The sequence below is a fragment of the Impatiens glandulifera genome, chromosome 9, assembly GCF_907164915.1.
Source record: "Impatiens glandulifera chromosome 9, dImpGla2.1, whole genome shotgun sequence".
NCBI classification, from domain to species: domain Eukaryota; kingdom Viridiplantae; phylum Streptophyta; class Magnoliopsida; order Ericales; family Balsaminaceae; genus Impatiens; species Impatiens glandulifera.
Genome location: NC_061870.1, coordinates 2844367 through 2866077, shown reverse-complemented (window position 1 = coordinate 2866077; position 21711 = coordinate 2844367). Strand labels below are relative to the sequence as shown.

Genomic DNA, 21711 nt, shown 5'->3' with positions numbered 1-21711 from the left:
TAATCCACTTAGTAAAACAGAAACATTAAACCACAACTAACTAAACTAGAACTAAACAATTCTTGAAAGTCTTATGAATCATATTCTCCATTTGGAAACACGATTTATGTATTTTCAAATATATAAATATTTGAAAACTTGACAGGCAAATTAAAGAATTTATTAGTTGTCAATCAATTCAATTTAGTTATAAAATACAGAAACAATAAGTGTTTTACAAAATAAGCAAAATAATAATAATATGTTGCATCCACATTAAGCAAGCAACCAAGCACTATAAGTAGCCGCTGGTAAGAAACATGAATGAAGGACAAAGAAATTGTTAATAATCATTATTAACACCATTTGCGAAAACCGCTAGCTTGTTAATAATCATTCTACCCAACAAGCAGTTTGTGCTCCTCTAAAAAGGAGTAAGTGGGCACCTCCAGATTATAAGGAGCAGGACCTTTTCGGATTCTCCCCGATATATCATAATGGGAGCCATGGCAAGGGCAAAACCAACCCCCATAATCACCTGCATTGGGCAAGGGTATACAACCCAGATGAGTACAAACCCCAACCACCACAAGCCATTCCGGATTCTTAACCCTAGCGGAATCATCCTGTGGGTCTCGCAGAGAGGAGATATCGACACTGTTGGCCAACTTGATGTCGTCCTCGGTCCTACGCCTGATGAAAACGGGCTTCCCACGCCACTTGACTGTGACAGTCGTTCCGGGTTCAATGCTTGAAAGGTCAACCTCAAGGGATGCGAGGGCAAGCACGTCTTTACTAGCTGACATGCTGATGACAAATTTCAGGACAAGCAGGCGGATTAAGGAAGCATACACGAACCTACCGCCAGTTAAGACGAAGTAGGTAAACGCTTTCTTGCTTGGGTCACCAGCTGGGTAACGTTCATGATTGTGATCGTCGTAGGTGATGTTTGAGATCGGGTTTCTAATTATTGCTGCTACGCTAGTTGGTGGGAGATCAGACGCTGTTATGTCAGAAACAGCCGAATCAGAGGATGCAAACCCTGCAGCAAATAAAAGCAAGTATCAAACAAGGTTAAATCAAATAGAACCATCTTTAAAAGTTCCCTTAATGGAAAGTAAGCATTTTTCTTAGTTCTTTTTCATTTGCCCAGTACATTGTAGCTGTGGCGGTGAGTAAATCAGTATGCATTTAGCTTATGATATCAAGCAAACAAATAGGGGGATTATCATACCACGAATCCAACAATCAGGCTTTTTACTCTCTCAACTGTCAGCTAGCAACGACACAATGTGCAGACTGTCATTTCCCTAATAATCCATTCCTACTTGGGATCTAAATATCAGAGCTCTATGTGCACCTCAAGATGCAACAGAATACAACAAGTAGCGATGACATGGTGAAGACTAAATCATTTACATGAATAGAAAAACAAAAAAGCATCGGGTAAAGGGCAGGGATTTCAAACCTCTAACTTGAACGAGGAGCATAGAGCTGCCGGGAAATACCGGAGGAGACCAGGTGGATCTGGGACCATCGGAACCATTAATTGGATTCCTGGCGATGAAGGGCGATGACGACTGGGCAGATCGCCATGAGAGAGAAGAGAACCTTCTTCCCACAAGTCTAATCATCTTCTTTCTATGTGACCTCCGACTCTATCGTTGCCGTGATGGTTTCTTCGTCTAGGGCTAGACTACGATTCGGCCAAGAGAAGAGAGGATTGGCGACTCACGGAAGATTGGAGAGATCTGACGCGTCATGAAAGGAGGAGGTCATTACTACATTTGACAAACAAATGGCAGGGCCGTTCGCTGAGAGAATTTGATGAAATGCCCTCATAATATACTAAATTATAAAAATAACTTGATTCCAAAATGTTTTATAAAAATAATCTTTTGTCCATTTTCTTTTAAATAAGAGTGAGAACAATATCAATTTTATTTATAAAGTTGGATAAAGATATCAAATTTTTTATTAACTTTTAAAATTTTATTTATATATATATAAATTTATCAAAAAGTGTCAAATTTATTGAACTTAATAGAAATAGTTAACTGTATTAAAATTCTTTCCAATTGTTCTTACACGGTCATATCCACGTTATTATATAAATATATTAACTTTATAATCAAATTATTCTTTTCAAACATCTTTAAATAAAAATAAAATAATATATATATGTAATTTTTCTTCTCATCTTTGCCATCCAATACCAAACTGGTTCCACCCCTCTTCCATTACATTCAATATATCTACATAAAGATCCTTCTAATATTTTTAATACTGATCTACAGCCTCTCCCATTTCATTTAACAGTGTTCGTTTTAATATTTTCCCATCACTTATGAAAATCTCGACGACGGAGGAAGCGATGAAAATGGAATTGGACGTAGCTTCGATTCGACGAAAACTGAAGAGGAAAGTGATGAATGATAGATTGGAAGAAGTGGCGTACCGTTTGTGGAAGTTAGGGTTGTGAGAAAGAGAAGAAAGAGAGAGAGTATTGATGCTATTGATATTGGGAAGATCCATTGCCGTACCATCGTTTGTGGATGCTTGAGATGAAGATAGTAGCTTTTGATAATGAACTAACTGAATGAATCAATTTGTATTATTTCTTTGTTCTTCAGTCAAACAATCTTCTTTCTTTAATCCGAACTAGAGAGCTTTCTCTCTCTCTCTGTAGATGGAGTGTAGGTGACAAGTGGGTGAGAATGGTAAAAAAAGTAATAGTAGAATATTTGTTAAATGAAATGGGAGAGGCTGTAGATAAGGATGGCAATTTGAAACCGCCCCGCGAAAACCGAACCGAATTGTCCCGTTTGGGACGGTTTTTCCTCGAAACCGAACAAGAATGGGGCGGGGATGGTATTTGTGTCCCCCGCCCCGACCCGCCCCGATTTCACCTCGTTTTCACCCCGATTCTATCCCGAATACCATAAATATAATTAAATATATTAAATCACCAATATATTTATTTATTTACTATATTTTATAAGAGTATTAAAATTATTTCTTTATAATAATATAAAATTTTAATATATTACAATATATATTATTTTAAAAAATTCGTTTATATAATTTTATTGTATAATTTTTATTTATTGTTTTTAAATAAAAATTATTAACGGTGCCCCGCGGGATTCCCTGAAACCGAAAAAAACCGAACGGGGCGGGATGGTATTAAAAAAATCCCCGAAATTAAAATGGGGCGGGATGGTAATTGCATTCCCCGCCCCGAACCGCCCCATTGCCATCCCTAGCTGTAGATCATTACTAAAAATATTAGAAGGCTCTTTATTAGATATGATAGATTGAATGAAATGGAAGAGGGGTGGAACAGTTTTGTTAGGGAGGCGAAGATGAGAAGAAGAATTACAGAGACATTATTTTTATTTTTATTTAAAGATATAAGTTCCGTTTGAAAAGAATGATTTGATTATAAAGTTAATATATTTATATAAGGACGTGAATATGACATGGCACGAACATCTGGAAAGAATTTTAACACCGTTAACGATTTCTGTTAAGTTCAATAAATTTGACACTTTTTGACAAGTTTGTATACATAAATAATATTTTATAAGTTAATAAATAAATTTGACACCTTCATCCAACTTTATAAATAAAATTGACATTCTTCACAAATTATAATATAACCTTTTCATCTCTTTCTCTATTTTATTTCCTATTTCCCCTCTTTTCTTCTTCTATTCTTTCCCCCCTTCTGCTCGACCGTTGCGCTTCCCCTCCCCACGACTATCGGGATCCCCGACTATCCCACTCCCCAAGCAAGTAACGCAACACAACGTCAGACTCCCTGACTATCCCTAACTCCCCAAGTAACGCTCCCCACGACTGTCCATGACAACGTCGACGCTTCCGGAAATCCTAACGATGTCTTCAGCAACATTCAGTCAGCTTTCAGTCTTTAATGCATCCTATATTTCAGGTTAGTGTTTATTTTTTCGTCGTTTTCTCTTCCATGCTGAATTGTTTTAGGGTCTTAGGGTAAAGAACAGTTGTGTGAATGGTTTGAATAGTTTGTATGAATGGTTTGAACTGTGTGAATTATATATTACATTCGCAAACTGCACTTTGCGTCGATGTAAAGTGCAGTTTGCGTAAGTATTGTTTGCGTCGACGCAAAGTGTTGTTTGTGTCGACGCAGCACCGACGCAAAGTATTAATTCTCCATTCAACTTCTTTTTATCCTTTTTCTTCGGTCGATTTCATATTTGATTCCATTCTTACTCTCTACAAGTGTTGGAGCAACTGAGTGTCCAAACACATGTTTTCTCAAAGGTAAGTTTTCGCATTTTGTTTTGTGTAGAAACAAGATTGATTGTTAATGAATGTTGGAGATGTTGAATTTTTATATGATTGGTCTTTTGGGATCAGGCGTAATGAAAAGATTTATTGCTATGTTACTGTCGAGGTGAAAAGGAAAATGCAACTTTTGGAGAATGGTTTGAAGGTTAAGGAGTATGAGCTTTTGAGAAGGAACTTAACTGATACTAATTGTTTTGGTTATGGTATTCAAGAAAACATTGATCTTGGAATCAAGTAAGTTCAAATTTGATGATTTAGTTAAGCCTCTTCATAATTAGATTGACTTTTGTTCAAAATTATTACAATATGAAATTATTGTGTTTTCTTAGGTATGATCCTTCAACCGGTATCTATTGTATGGATTTCTATGTTGTCCTTAAACGACTTGGATATTGTGTTGGTAGAAGACGCGGGTGCAAGGCTCATGTTGGAATCCAACATAGGGTTACAAAGGAGGATTCAATGAAGCGGTTCCAAGTCAAATATGAAGATTTGTTATTTCTTGAGACTTTGAAAGAAGTTGGGTCTTTTGTTCTTCTTAAAGACTTGGATTTTTGTACTTGCCTAATTTATCCTTTTGTAATATTAGGATGTTTTATGTCATATTTGAGATTACTTTTATGTTTATGTTATTTTTTTATGGGATTTTATTGAATTAATATCACATTAGAATACAAGAAATTGAAAATCATCAACTAAGGCATGTGAGCATTTTATTCACATTTCCAAAGAAGTTTATAGGTTATAATGTAGGAAGACCCTTTTTATGTGTTCTTTATTTGCTAGTAATGTTTCACCCCAACCAATACTTTCCTCCATGGCTCTAACAAGTGCAATAAGCTCAAGTGCATCAATTTGCAGTGTTTGGTTATTGTTGTTATGCATCAATTTGTAGTGTTTGGCTATTGTTATTCGCAATCTATAAATTGCGTTGACGCAAACTATAGATTGCATTGACAAAGTGTATAAATTGCTTCGTCGTCTCCAAAAGCTTGTTTTCGAAAATGAAAAATTCAAATATCTGCAATTTCATTTGAAGGATCCATTATTTATGATATATATACATATATTTCATCATACAATAAACAAATTCTTCTAATGGCGAATTCCGCTGCTTATGTACATATCTTTTGTCATTCAATATCATTTTTAAAACGCCTTCAAACCAAAACATTTCATCTCCATTAGCATAAATAGAGCAGGCGACAATGGTCGAGAGGAAGACAATCGTGATAGCTAGAGATTCAAGACGAAGCGGACAATAAATTTCTAGAAAAGAAGAAAAGAAGAAAAAAAAAGGGCAAACAAGTCATTTCACAGGCCCAAAATGTCATTTTTGCAAAAGTTATTGAGCCTAGGTTGTTTTTGGAATTTTGTCAATTTTAAGGGTCATTTCGTCAAATTTCCCTTTCAATATGTTTCCAAAATGGTCAACCAAACTCATTATTCAATTGAAACTAATTGTAAACATATTCAAGGAAAATTTCAAGAGAATTAAGAAACTAACAGATCTCATTCGTTGTTTTGCTCAATCTTAAGACCCTTGAGGTTGTCTTTGAGTTCATCTTCGGTTTCTTCTTCATGATCTTCTTTGAGTAACCGCGTGCCGCGACTAGACCTGGCCACGAATAGAATTTTATTCGAGATTCGATTCGATTCGATTCGTTAAAAATTCGATTCGATTCGATTCGTTAAAAATTCGATTCGATTCGTCAAGAATTCGAATTCGAATTCGTTAGAGTAAGAATTGAATACGGTTTTCAATATTTAAAATTCGAATTCGATTCGGATTCGAATTCGATTCGGATTCGAATTCTAATTTGATTCGGATTCGAATTCGATTCGGATTCGAATTCTAATTCGACACAAATTATTATTAAATTTAATATTATAATAATAATAGATTATACGGTGTGACTTGTGAGTGTGAATGTAACTTGAGACTTGAGAGTGTTAATTACATATGTCAGATTTGGAACAAAAAATAATAATTTGGTACATTAAGTGCAAGTCCAATTTTTAATTTATTTATTTATTTTTTAAAATATTAAACATTAACTCTATTTATTTATTAAATAATTGAACTTGGTTGAAACATTAAAATAATATTCTTAAATAAATTAGAAGTTTTAGAATTTTTTAATTAAGTATTAAAATTATAAAATTAATTCGAATTCGATTATAATTCGATTCGATTATAATTCGATAATAATTCGATTCGAATTCGAAATTTTCATAATTCGTATTCGATTCGACTTATAAAGAATTGAATATGGTTTAATGTTTTGATAAATTCGAATTCGAATAAATTCGATTCGAATTCGTTCGAATTCGAACCGTGGTCAGGTCTAGCCGCGACCGTGCCGCCTCTTCGTCTTCCATGCGGTCGCGTGACGCGACTGTGCCTCCTCTTCGCCTTTCACGCGGTCGCGTAACGTGACCTCAGTATACCAATGATATCTATCAAGAAACAAACAACAACGCAAACAACTATACCAATGCCATGCTACCAAGAAATAAATAACAATGTATTTCAGAACGGAAGTATAACAGTAACTGCGTCCATCTTCTCATGGTTGTCTTCATTGTTTTGTCCTTCGTTGGTTCCGTCTTCTCCATTCGTTGTTCGCCCCCTTTGTCGTTCGCCCCGTTTACCGTTCGCCGTTTAGGGTTTAAAGAGAATGAGGAGAAGACCGAGAAGAGAAGAGAGAGAACGGGGAAGAAAGAAATGATAAAAAAATGGAAAAAATTATAATAAATATTAAGGGCATTCTAAAAAATTGACATGTCATCACATTGTGTCATGCCAAAGGGTATTTTCGTCTGAAAGTGTCATTTTGCAAAGTTTATCAGGCCTAAATCATTTCCCAAAAATGAGTCATTTGTCAAATTTCCCTACTAAAGATTATATAAAATGCAATACAAATTCTTTTCAAACAACAGTTCTAATGGGATCCGGTGCATTAGTGCTGGTATGATCGTACCCATCATATGATGAACAATTTATTCATTTGATACATCATTAATTAATTAAAAACATTATTTTTTCACGAAATTCGAAATTGATGGGTTTTAAATGGCCAAAGGCCGTTTACGAGCTCGGTTTCTTCAAATCGATCCGTTTTTACACTTTTATTTTGTGTTTTTTTCGTAAAAAAATCAAAAACCAAATCGAAACAACGTGTTTTTTTAAATTGTACGTTTTCATACTTTTATTTTGTGTTTTTTCGTAAAAACATCAAATATCAATTAAAACATTCGAAATTAACATGGTTTTATATTAAATCGTAAGTTTTTACGTTTTCATTTTATGTTTTTTTTTCCGTAAAAAAAGTAAAAAGATTTCAAATTCATATGTTTTTTATGATATTTTGTATGTTCTTTTATATAAAAACACAAAAATAAAAATAAAAGTTCGAAATTAACGTGTTTCATGATTGTGATCGTCGTAGGTGATGTTTGAGATCGGGTTTCTAATTATTGCTGCTACGCTAGTTGGTGGGAGATCAGACACTGTTATGTCAGAAATAGCCGAATCAGAGGATACAAACCCTACAGAAATAAAAGCAAGCATCATACAAGGTTAAATCGAATAGAACCATCTCTAAAAGTTCCCTTAATAGAAAGTAAGCACTTTTCTTAGTTCTTTTTCATTTGCCCAATGCATTGCAGTTGTGGCGGTGAGTAAATCAGTATGCATTTAGCTTATGATAGCAAACTAAGAGGGGGATTATCATACCACGAATCCAACAATCAGGTTTTTTACTCTCTCAACTGTCAGCTAGCAACGACATAATGTACAGACTGTCATTTCCCTAATAATCCATTCCTACTTGGGATCTAAATATCAGAGCTCTATGTGCACCTCAAGATGCAACAGAATACAACAAGTAACGATGACATGGTGAAGACTAAATCATTTACATGAATAGAAAAACAAAAAAGCATCGGGTAAAGGGCAGGGATTTCAAACCTCTAACTTAAACGTGGACCATAAAGCTGTCGGGAAATATCGGAGGAGACCAGATGGATCTTCGACCATCAGAAGAGGATGCATCAGAACCATTAATTGGATTCCTGGCAATTAAGGGCGATGACGACTGGGCAAATCGCCAAGAGAGAGAAGAGAACCTTCTCCCCACAATTCTAATCATCTTCTCTATCGTTGCCGTGATGGCTTCTTCGTCCAGGGCTAGACTACGATTCGACAAAGAGAAGAGAGGATTGGTAACTCACGGAAGATTGGAATGATCTGACGCGTCATGAAAGGAAGAGGTCATTACTACATTAGACGAAAAAATGGCAGGGCAGTTCCTTTGGGAAATTTGAGAAATGACCCTAAAAAGAGGGGGGTAAATGAGCTATGACCAGCGCATAAAATTAATTGCGCCGGTGACCACCTCATATTTTATGTGTCAGTGATCACCTCATATTTTTTTTCTTTATTCTCTCTCTTCAAGGTCTTCTCCTCCTTCTCTCTACAAACATAAATGGCCCGAAGATGATTGATTGGTATACTGATATACATGTCTCTGTTGCGGCGAATTGCGGTTGCATCTCGTGAATGCAGTTGCGTCTCATGACCAGGTCATTTATAATAAGTAATTGCATTTCAATGGTACGGTTGCGTCTCACAATTGATAGTATTATTGTTTTCAATTGCAACTGAAGTATTATCTGAAGTATTTGTTTTTTATAATGGAGAGTGAAAAATTACAGCTAATGGTGCTAGGTCTTTATGTGCAAAATCATGCAAAACTTTGGATATACCCCAAAATACTACATTTGCCGAATTAGTTGATATCATCTATCATAAGATTAACGTGCAGAAGTCTACATATGATTTAGTGATTGAAGTCATGTATGATTTTCCACTAAATGTTCCCCCTACTGTTATTGATGAAGATGACGATTTGGGCACCTATTTATCACGGTTGATTTCGGGTCGCGTCACCACTACGTTTCTCTGTTGTAGAGAAGTCACCACTTACATACCCAAGTCAAGATAGTGTACTACCACTACTTACTCAAAAAACTATACCTGAAGTTGTTCCTGAAATGTTTCTGCAGGTTGTCTTTGAAAGTGAAAATGAAGGAGGAGGAGAATAAATCGTGCCTCGTTACGAACGGGTTAATGACTTGCAAGCTACTACTAGTGCTGCACCAGAAATTGCACGCACGCCTCACCGATCATCAAAACCTACCACCACCTCATCTATCATCATTTCCATCGACAGACTTATCATCAATACCTATACTACAAAAATCATTTAGGATGACATTAAGTAGTGAAATCGTATTGAAAGTCGGTGCGTTGTTTGACAATAAAAAAGAACTTCAACTGAGGTTATATAAATATGTGATGACTAATCATTTTAAATTCAAAGTGGAGAAGTCAAGAAAAAATCTTTGGTATGTGAAATATTTGGATGAGACATGCAAGTGGAGATTGCGTGCTGTGAAAGGTAAATTATCTGAGATGTTTGAGATTCGAAAATTCGACCACCAACACTCATGCTTAGTTTATCGAGGCTAGATAAAATAATGCAAACACCAGCATGGGTTATTGGGGAGTGCATGAAGAGTAAGTACATAGACCATCACCATGACCACTTGCCTAAGAAAATAATTGAAGACATGCAGACAACTTATGAGATACATTTGAGTTATTATAAGGCTTGGAAGTCAAGGGAAAGGGCTTTAATGTCGGTGCGAGGACAATAGAGGATTCCTATGGAAAATTGTCATCACACCTTTACATGTTGGAGAAGAATAATCTGGATACCATAACAGACATCCAGATAGATAAGCTCGACCACTTCAGGTATATATGTTCATGTCCATAGGCCTCTCAATTAGGGTTTCAAAGCCTCTTGTCATCCTGTATTGTGTGTTGATGCAGTTTCTTAAGCACAAGGTGGGTGGTCAACTATTGATGGCTATAACATTGGATGTGAATGAGCAACTATATCATGTTGCATTGGCATTGTTGATTTAGAAAATAATAATCCTGGACTTATTTTATGCAAAAACTGAGAGATGCAATTGGATTAGTTGATGATCCCGTCTTCCTATTCGATAGACACCCAAACATCGTCAATGCCTTATGTGCTGTTTTTCTAGAAGAAGACCACGGTGCGTGCACATATCACATAAAGATGAATATTATGGCCAAATTTAAAACTGATAGCTCTCACTAGGAGTTTGATTTGTCTTCTCGTGCATACACATTCCCAAACTTTCATCGGTTTTTTGACCAGATTAGGGTTAAAGATTAAATTTTTGCCGCCTATTTGGAAGAAATTGGGTTCCAAAGATGGAGTAGAGCATTTTCCTCCGGTAAGCTATAAAATCAACTCACAAGCAATTATGCTGAAAGCTTTAATAGTCAGAGTAGGGAAGGCATAAAATATTACATTTCAACGATGACTTACTATTTCAGATTCACAATACAACATTAGTTTAATGATAAAAGTGAAAAAGCGTCCAACCACCAAAAATGTTTATCTCCCACTTATGAAAAGTAATTATGTGAGGAATTCGAGAAGGCCAGATTTTATACTGTATCAATGCTTAACTGATTCGAGTTTTATGTGCATGACAATGAGTCTCATTTTAAATTCAATTTGAAAGAAAGAGACTACACTTGTAGGGTATTTGAAGTATCTGGTCTTCCTTGTACGCATGCACTGACTGCTGCCCGTCACCAGAATTTGGTTTCTTATTACTTCTGCTCAATGTATTATTCAACTCACATGTTCAATCTATTTAACCAATTGTTTAATCGTTCTATTTTCTTTGCTCACAGGTATTACACAACTGAATCTTGGTTGAATGCATATGCGGAGACATGTTATCCTATTGGTGATGAAAATAATTGGGATGTTCCCGAAATGATCAAACAACGCATTTTCTTAAAACCACCTATTAAGGTTAAGTAAGGGAGGTCACAAACAAAGCGTAGGTCATCCCATTGTGAGGTCTATAAGGTCCCGAGACGATGCAGGTCATGTGCTGGTCTAGGACATAATAAGGCAACATGCAAAGTAGTGATGCCTACACCATCTACTACAAAAGAATCATAATATCAGCAACATGAGTCATCATCTCAATAGTATGAGCCATCATCTCAATTGTACGAGCCTTTAACTTGAACTTGAATTTGTGATATTAATTATGAACCTGTTATGTTTATTCAATTGATGAGATTTTTATATCTTGTGATTTTTGAATTTGTGATTTTTGACTTTAGAGAAATATATTAAGTTTGAGTTGATAAAAGCATTATGTTTTAGAGCACTTCATTTTGCATTTGGAAAATGATGTGTATGGAAAAAATTGGATTTGTTTGGAATTGGGTCCATCATCATAGAAAATTATCTTTTAGGGCCTATGAGAATATTAGAGAAGGAAATTTTGTTATCCAATAACAACAATATCTTCAATGACAAATATGGATAAGAAAATCAATATAGGTATGACATTTACATAGATGCTAAATTGGGTTATGAAAAGATTTCTTCCTTATCTCATTGGTGTAAATGAATTAGTATCCGAATTTTATACTTTATACTTCGTTATTTTCGAGACGCAATCTCCATTCACAAGACGCAACCTCCATTCGCGAGACGCAACCTACATTCACGAGATGCAACCTCCATTCGCGACATGTAACCTAATGAATAATTTCAATTCCTTCCTCTTCTTTTTTCCCTATATTACATTGTGTTGTTGATTTTACAAAAAATTGATATTAACATTACATCAACAATATTATAAATGTTTGATATTAACATTACATCAAAAATATAACAAATGTTTGGTATTAACATTACATCAACCTATGGTTCTACAAGTTGATGAAATAACATGACCGCCCACTTTTGTCCCCAAAATTCCATCTCTTCTGAAGTCACTTCTTCTAGACTTAGGTTTGCAGTCAAGTACACCATATGCATTAGTACAAAGACACCACAGTCTCCACTCTTCGCTGCTTTGGGGACTTGTGAGTGTAGAAGTATTTTGTATGGCATGACGTCTAAAGAAAGTCGAGGAAACCTTACTTTTTTAGGAGGAGACATTGCCTTATAAAATATATAGGGAAACATTTCAGACATTGGTTGCATAAATTCATCAATATTATTATAAACTCCAGAATCATAGTCATATACGTCTATACGCCACTCTTGTAGACGGACAACGCACAATATCCAGTGGACGTTTTTGAGGTTCAAAGGAATGTATATATCATCGAATAATTTCCAAGTGATCATACATCTTTTTTCAGAACCCCAGAAGTAATCCATAAAGTTTACAATGTCAAAACCAACAGGATCTTCAAGAAAATCTCGGTACTTAGAAGTAAACTTAACGCCGAGCCAACAATCTGTAATTGTGAAATTATTCCTTTATATCTTTGGATATAGGGAAAATCTTCTTTTCAGAAGTAAGAAGCATGCATTGATTTCCTGCACAATGGAAAAACATTCAAAATACAATCGCAATTAAGGTCGCGAGACACAATCACAAAACGCAACCGTCAATCGCGAGACGCAACCATAACATTTATCATATAACATTGAAGATGAATCTCATGACTTACCTCATCTTGCATCCATGAATACCTTTTCATCATTCTGTGAAATAATGTATTTTTAGCTTCCGAACTAATGAAATCAATTTTCGCTTTGTCGGTAGTTGGATCATTCAGCCATGTTTGCAATTGAGTCAGTAGTTGATCGTCATATTTGAGAAGGGGATTGACTGTTAAAGGATCATTTGTCTTGGGTAGTTTTCCCGAAGGGTTGGTGAATCAGGCATCCTTCTTTGGCTTCCTTGTCCTTCGCACAAATGTGATTTTAGGAGGAGTATTGAATTCTTTCAGATCATCGTCCTCATTCCTTTCCTGCTTATTTTTCTTCACTACCTTCTTCACATTCTCCTCCTTCTTTTCCTGATTTTTCTTCACTACCTTCTTCATCCTCCTTCACCACTTCTTCATTCTTCTCCATTGGCTCCTTCTTCACCTCTTCTCCATCGTCTTCTTCTTCATCTCTTCTTCATTCTTCTCCATCGGATCCTTCTTCACCTCTTCTTCATTCTTCTCCATCGGCTCCTTCTTCACCTCTTCTTCATTCTTATCCATCGGCCCCTTCTTCACCTCTTCTTCATTCTTCTCTATTGTCTCCTTCTTCTCCTCTTCTTCATTCACTACAGTAATGCCATGCAAAATGGGTCCAATATCTGAATCTATCTCATCAACCTCATAACCTACCTTATCATCATCCTTATCATTCTCCTTCTCCTTCTCCTACAAAATAAAAAATATTTAGGTCAGTCAAGACGCAACCGTCATTCGCGAGATGCAACTGTCATTCGCAAGACATAGTCGCGAGATGCACATTGTACAAGATCTTCTCCGTGGAGGACTCTTCCATCATAGTTAGCAACACCGTGCTATGAAGGGAAGAGTTACCTGAATGGTGTTCTTCCTGTTGGATTGATACACATGTATCCTTGGGTATAAAGGGCCATCAACCTCCTTCCTTATGGAGAATCTAAGGACAAAGTTTTGGATAACCTCATAGATCCACATTTGTAGTGTTAGTGCAAACCCATAAACGTTATAAGCAAAAGTATTACTAACTCCACTTTCCTTCCTAGACATATACATGGACCTGTGGCGTTTCATGTCCTGGTTAAGACCCTTCATGGTGACTCCAAAGGACAACTTTCCCCTAGAAATCAGAGTAAAGCTTCAAAATCCTCCACCATATGGAGTATTTTGACATTTAGAATCCGCCTTGGGTCAAATGAAAAGAGGTACTGGCCAATTAGGCATACCAACCTCATCTTTCATGCATCTTCCTTATTAGTGCATGTCATAAAACAAGCTTCCATCTCGTTCATTCGAACTATCATATTCCTTTTAAAATATTTTATCAGCAATGGTGGACAACCTTGACATTCATCTTTGACTTCAGGCAATCTGTCGAAGTTGAGGCCTGTAATAAAGGCATACTCCTTCATACGAAAAGTCAGTTCCTCCCCATTCACGTTGAAAATCATCATCTTCAAATTGGACTTAACCTTCCGAAGCAATATTTGATGGACTATTGTTCCTGAGAACACCAAGTCCGGGACTCCTTTGAATAAATACTAAAATTGGCAATTAAGAGCCCTCTCCATAAGATCCATCTTTTCAAACTTCCCAGTTATCTTTTTACGGTATGGACAGATTTCCATGAAATCCTACCAGGAAAATCAGTAACGATGGAGTCTGTCATCTACAAAAGGGAAAACAACAATGTTCGTGAAAACTTTTTACAACAAATATAAACAAACGAGAAGAAACCATCAATCGCGAGAAGAAACCGCGAGACGCAACCAACTAAACCCTAACATAAACCATTCGCAAGACGCAACAAAATTTTCCTAAACCCTAACATAAACCATTCACAAGACGTAACCAAGTTTGCTAAATCCTAACATAAACCATTTGCGAGACGCACCAATGTTTTGCTAAACCCTGACATAAATCCTAAAACAAAAACTAACAATAACTTGATTAATGAAGACGATAAATGAACGAGAAGACGAGCGTGAAGAGTCGTCGAGGTAGACATCAGTGAGATGAGTAGAGGCTAGAGAGAGAGATGAGCGGGAAGAAATATGAAATAAATTATAATCCGCCTTTAAATATAGTGTAACTCTTCGACTTCCATTGCGACACATGTCGATCGCGAGACGCAACCGAGAGATGCAACCGTGAGACACAAATGCGAGAGGCAACCGCGATACGCAATCGATAAGTATCAAGCGATCAACAATTGCGCCCGCTACGCAACAATCGCGCCTGCAAGGCGAATCAACATGAGACCCTATCAACACCTGCATTGATTCAAGGAGAATCAATTAAACACAAAAAAATTCATCTATAAAGGAAATAAGTGATAATTTAATCTTTCACCGTTCGTCGTTCGCTGTTCGGGCTTCGCAGTTCGCCGTTGGCACTTGTCTTCGTCGTTGTATTCTTCGCGAAGGGGAGACGAAAGAGAAGAGAGAGGCAGCGATGAAGAGAAGAGAAAGGCGTCTTTGGGTTAGAGCGGAGAAGAGCGATAAAAGAGAGAATGGGAAGAAACAAAAGAAAAAAATTGATTTTATAAGGTTTCGGTTGCGAGATGCAACTGCGGTTGCGTCTTGTGAAGGGGTAAAATCATCTTAAACCACGGTAAATTACCATCAGTGCAATGTTTATTAGGCCCTAGCCAATAGGGCATTTACCCCCCTCCCCTCACTTTTTTTTCTGATCATTTAGTCAAATTTTCTGTTCGCTAAGACTATGCGATTCCGAAACAACGTCATTTTTTCTTCATATGTCGGTCGTACAACTAGATTGGTGAAAAATATTTAACTAAACCGGTTACATTTTGTATAAATATATTAACAAAATGAATTGGATTTCAAATAAAATTGAATATCATAAATTATAAATGAAAGCATTAGATTGCCTCTAACTAAACAATGATTATTCTACATATTGTAAGAATTATAAACTAAATACAAGTTTAAAGAATATATCAACTACCGTACGTCTAAAAATCGTTTCACATTTGAAAGTAATTTTTAACTTTAGTTTTCACCTCATAACTTATCTTTCTCTGAAATTTTGATTGGGATGAGAAATCAAAATAATAGACTAAACTAGAGTTTATTTTAATTTTGTTCTCATCAAATCTCGTGGCTTACATTACAAGTGAACCTCATAAAACGAGAAGAGAAAATGACTTTCTCGAAAGTTGCATTGTCTAAAGTGAGATGAAGAACTGAAATAGGATTTAATGAAATTTAGACTAGGTTTTACTCTTTTTATAGTCTCCTCCAAATTTACTCCATAAGAAATTGGGAAAGTGTTTTGCATTCTCGAACGCGACTAAAAGATTCAGATTTGAGTTTGGTATTTGGTTACACATTAAAAAAGACATCGACACAATGTCTCATGTACCCATCAAATGTTTGTCTTTACTATAAATTCTTAGTCATCTTAAGTAAAATAGTTTTTTTTATATGTCATTTTATTTTTCGAATCTAGTATATATGTCTATAGATAAATTCAAACTTTATCGAATAAGGGTGTATCAATAAATGCTTAAGGTATGTATCCAGATATGTCATGGTACAAAATTTTAATAGGTAGAATTGAGATGAATACATATAAGAAAAGGCTAAGTCATGATAATACATTAAAATTAAAGTAAAATCAAATTTGAGAAAATAAATAATTTCAAATGAGAACTTAAACAATTAATTTTTTATGTTATTCAGATGTCTCTGAAACAAATAAATAAAATAGTAAAATCAAATTTAGGAAAACTTTTATTTAGTAATTATAGAGTTCTTGAGAGATCTCAAAATACAAATAAACTAAATAATAAATAATATGAAACCAAAAAAGACTGTTTGCCTAGTATACTAAGACATCCAGACCACAACCAACTTATGTTATAGTATGATGCGATGGAAGGACTCGGGTGTTGGTCGGACCAGGGCTCGCGATGTTTAGGCATGAGAAGGGAAAGGTATTGGGTTAAAGTCCTGGGGCCAATATCATTTTTGTTTTATTTTTTGGAAAGGTACAAAATGATATAGTTTAAGTTCGGTCAAAAATGAAAAAAAAGGCATTTTACTGGGACAAAAGGTCAGATGAAAGGGTAAGTCTCTAGGCGAGAGTTTTTGTGTTCGAACCCGAGGGTTGATTTCTTTGCAGTGTAATTTCAGGCTCGCCTGCTCCTAAACCTCTCGATTGTTGACTAGAAAGTTTCTAAGTCATTGACTATCAATTGAGCCTCCACTAATAACATCTTTCTTTCATAACAACTAATACTAACAACAAACAAGTACCATATGCCATTTTTAATTCTCTTGTCTAAACACAAAAATAGATGTACATAGATGCTAAGTATCATCATAGAAACATGATACTCAATCCCAAATATTATACTAACAACTTTTTTATTATGTAGCTGTCAAAATCAAGTGCATATTTTAAAGTTCAAGAAATGTTAACGAATCATGTTGCAGCTTGAATCAATCTCCTATGAACATGCCTACACGTTCTAGGATATTCATATATTGATTATAAAGTATAACAACTTAGTAAAAACTCATGAGCACATTTTTAGCTTTTGAAAGTTTTAGCCGATTTTGGCGTTTTTGATTTAAGAAGAATGGAAGAGTTTTGAATCGGTAGATTACTTGCATGTGAGATTTAGGATGTGTCTAGATCATCCAAATGACATAACAATCTACCTCACACAATATATGAACTCAAAATGCAATAAGTTAGAAATTTCATTTAGACCTCACCAAAGTAGCCTAGTGTTAAGAGCCGGCTTAAGAGACCAAAATGTCACGGGTTCAATTCCATCTAGAAGAGCTTTGAATTTAAACGGGGGACTATGATTGTGGGGTGTCTTACTAGTTCTCCTTTAATTCCAAAAAAAAGAATTTTCATTTAGAACATTGGGTTACATCATGAATGTAACTCATCAATAATTCTAAAAGATTCAATGTGACATTAACAAACTTTTAGAACACTTTTATGAGCCTAGAACACAACTTATAACCTGCTCTAAAAAATGTCAAAAAACTTGAAGATGACAATGGATGATTTCTCTCCTTATCCTCTCCCTCTTGTAACACAAATTTTTGGAATTTCTTAGTTCCTTTTGGTCATGCACAAAAACGTGATCTGATGTGTCGAAATTGCTATTGGGTGAAAACTATCGCCCGAAGAATGAAAAGCGGAAGTATAGCTATCGTAATGGATGTAGAAAAATAACGTAAAAGCAAAGAATAAATAGAATAACAACACAAGAGTTTTACCTAGGTTCGGACAAACAATATTCTACGTCCTACTTTAGGAGAATCGATTTAATAGAGTTATAATTACAAATTATAACTCTCTGTATGTTCTAGGTTTTAGTCTCACCACTCTCTACAACTCGTTTACAATGTACATATATATAGGCTTTTAGAATTCATAATTAGGAAAGAATCATTCTTTTAATATATTATATTGTATTATATTATATTACATTACATTACAATACATTACATTACATTACTTTACATTATATTACATTACATTACATTACATTACATTACATTACATTACATTACATTACATTACATTACATTACATTACATTACATTACATTACATTACATTACATTACATTACATTACATATATATATATATATATATATATATATATATATTTTCCCTTTTACAATATATCATTCTCTCTCCATATAATATATATGAATTTTTTCCTTCTTTTGTACTGAACATTCAGACACACTAAATTGGACCTCAAAACACTAGGCTCAATTCTACAAATCTCTCTTGCCTCTATGTCCATTGTCAAATGAATGAGCCTCATCACTAAGAACATCTTAGAATCGATCCTCATATTCTCCGATTATGTTCAAAACTTTGTGACGTGAATCAAGTCACAGCATTTTCGAAACTTGATTCCCGTCACCACCTTTGTGGCCATATCTGCGGGATTTTTATCTGGGTAAATCTTTCCCGTAACTACCGCTCCACTCTCTTTTACATCTCGAATGTAGTGAAGTCGAATGTCGATGTGTTTTGTGCACTCGTGAAACATCAAGTTCTTGGACAAATGTATAGAACTTTGGGTATCGCATAAACCCTCCACCTTATCATGCTTCACCCCATATTCACCCACGAGACCCTTCAACCAAAGTGCCTCCTTGACTCCCTCCGTCACAATGATAGGGTAACTACGTATTGTAAATGTACTTTCCAACTTACTGAGCATCCAAATAGGGTAAACACATATTCCATTAGGGACCTTCTCTTGTCCAAGTCACCATGGCATACATTAGGCTCCCGACGACACTCGCATATGGGGTGTTTTCCTTTTCCTCCTCGGTACTCGGTGATATCTTTGAGGAGAGCTTTAAATGAGTAGTTAACTGCGTTTGAATTCCTTAGAATTAGACATCCCGAACTTGGCGACCATTTTTTGGAGGTAGTCGCTTTGAGACAAGAACAAGGAGCCTTTATCCCGATCCCACTCAATCACCATCCCCAAAATTTTCTTTGTCGGCCCTAATACTTCATCTCAAACTCACTCCCTAACAAACTCTTGACCTTGCGAACCTCTTCCTTGTTTCTTGATGTGATCAACATATCATCCACATATAAAAATAGGAAGACCCCGCAACCATCAACCCACTTGACATAGACACAACTATCTAAATTATTCCTCACGAAATCGTTGCGAACCATGAACTCATCAAAGGGAAAATACCATTGTCTTGGGGATTGTTTCAAACCATAAAGTGAGCGTTTAAGGAGACGTACATTGCCCCTCAGGTTGCGTCATGAAAATCTTCTCCTCCAAGTTCCCATGAAGAAATGTCATCTTCACGTCCATTTGCTCGAGCTCCAAGTCAAAATGATTGACTAGAGCGAGCAATACACGAATGGACGTGTGCTTCACTACCAGGGAGTAGATCTCGTTAAAGTCGACCCCTTCGTGTTATGTGAAGTCCTTAGCTACGAATCTCGCCTTAATTATTGGCTTGTTACTGAACACCCATTTGAACCAACCACCCTCTAATTCTTGAGTTTGTTCACCAATTCCCACGTATCGTTTTTTTCAAGCGATGTCATCTCCTCTACCATAGCACGCTTCCATTTAGTTCTCTCCTTTCTCTTCATCGCTTCTTTAAACAATTTCGGCTTTGAATCTTGTAGCTCATCTACCACATGTAATGCAAAGGCTACCAAATCGGAGTAGCCAAATCTCTCTAGAGCTCGGGTTGTCCTACAATCTCTATCTCATACTAACTAGTATGAGCTAAGGTTCTCTTTCGGATTTGTATTTTCTTCCTCTACATGACCGTCTGTTTCATCCTCTTCACTATCCTCCTCCATGTCTACCGATTCTTTAGTAATCCCTCCTAGAAACTCTACCTCAAATTCAGTCCTCTCTTTAGCGACTTTTCCAGCTTCGACTAATTGTGTTTCTCCATAATAGAACTCGGTTCCCTAAAGACCACATCACGGCTAATGATACACTTGGACATTTCTCCGTCCTTGTAAAAGAGTTTCTAAACCTATACTCCATTGGGGTATCCAATAAACATACACTTCTTCGCTCTCAGATCAAGCTTTTCACCTCGTTGGTACATGTAAGCCACACACCCAAATACCTTCAGGTTGTCAAGTTTTGGAGGAGCGCCATTCCAAACTTCTTTTGGTGTCTTGCATTCCAATGTCGTCGATGGACAATGATTGATAAGATAAGCCGTAGTGTTAACCGCCTCACCCCAAAACCTCTTTGGTAGACCAGCCACAAGCAACATACACCGGACACACTCAAGTACCGTTCTGTTCATTCGCTCTGCCAAGCCATTCTATTGCGGTGTCTATTAGACGTTTTTGTGACGAACCATCCCTTCTTCCTTGATGAACTGATTGTACTCCTCGCCTAGGTACTCCAACCCATTATCTGTTTGGAGCTTTTTAACCTCCTTCCCGGTCTAAGTCTCTACCATCTTCTTCCCCTCATTGAATTTAGCAAATTCCTCATCCTTGTGCTTCAAGATGTATACCCCAACCTTGCGCGAATAATCATCAATGAAGGTGATAAAATATCGATATCCACCTAAAGTTATAGTCCTTGCTGGCCCCCAAAAGTCTGAGTGAACATAATTGAGCGTCTTCTAAGTCACCTCAACTGATCGCCCAAACTTCACCCTCGTAGCTTTACCGTATATGCAATTCTCGCAAAACTCCAAATCATAAAGTTTCTTCTTGCCAAAATAGCCTCCTTTAATCAACTCCTTCAAACCCCTCTCACTCACATGCCATAATCTTTTATGCCATAGACTTGTGGACGATACATCTCGAGGTTCTACCACTACCAGCCTATCACCAACCAAGGTGTTGCCTTGATGGACAAAAAGACTCTTCTCTCGCACACCCCTCATTACCACTAACGACCCTTTTGTGACCTTCAATACGTTCTTCTCTCCCTTCCATGCAAACTATGTTGGTCTAGTGAGCCAATAGTGATTAAATTTCTTAGAAGATTCGGGATGTGTTGCACTTCCGTCAATACCCTCTCGATTCCATCATACATCTTCAAACGCACTATTCTGATTCCCATAACCCTACAATACTTGTTGTTATTTAATAAAAATTCACCCACCGAAGTCTTCTCATAAGTCTCGAACTAACTCTCGTCAGGTGTCATATGGAACGAACACCCATAATCCATAATCCAATGCTTGTTGGACTAATTAGTGGAGACAACGAGAACATTTGCACTTTCATACCCATTCTCGACCTCTTGA

General features: G+C 36.2%; 1 protein-coding gene across 1 annotated transcript; it reads right to left on the bottom strand.

Moving 5' to 3' along the window:
• Nucleotides 1-231: 231 nt before the first annotated feature.
• On the bottom strand, nucleotides 232-8548 carry LOC124915738 (cytochrome b-c1 complex subunit Rieske-4, mitochondrial-like). Its single transcript, XM_047456501.1, has 3 exons — nucleotides 8301-8548; nucleotides 1448-1637; nucleotides 232-1021 (listed from the first exon to the last, which is right to left on the bottom strand). Exons 1-3 carry the CDS (start codon nucleotides 8466-8468, stop codon nucleotides 378-380), a joined length of 1002 nt encoding a protein of 333 aa, XP_047312457.1. The 5' UTR covers nucleotides 8469-8548; the 3' UTR covers nucleotides 232-377.
• Between the last annotated feature and the right edge of the window lie 13163 nt (nucleotides 8549-21711).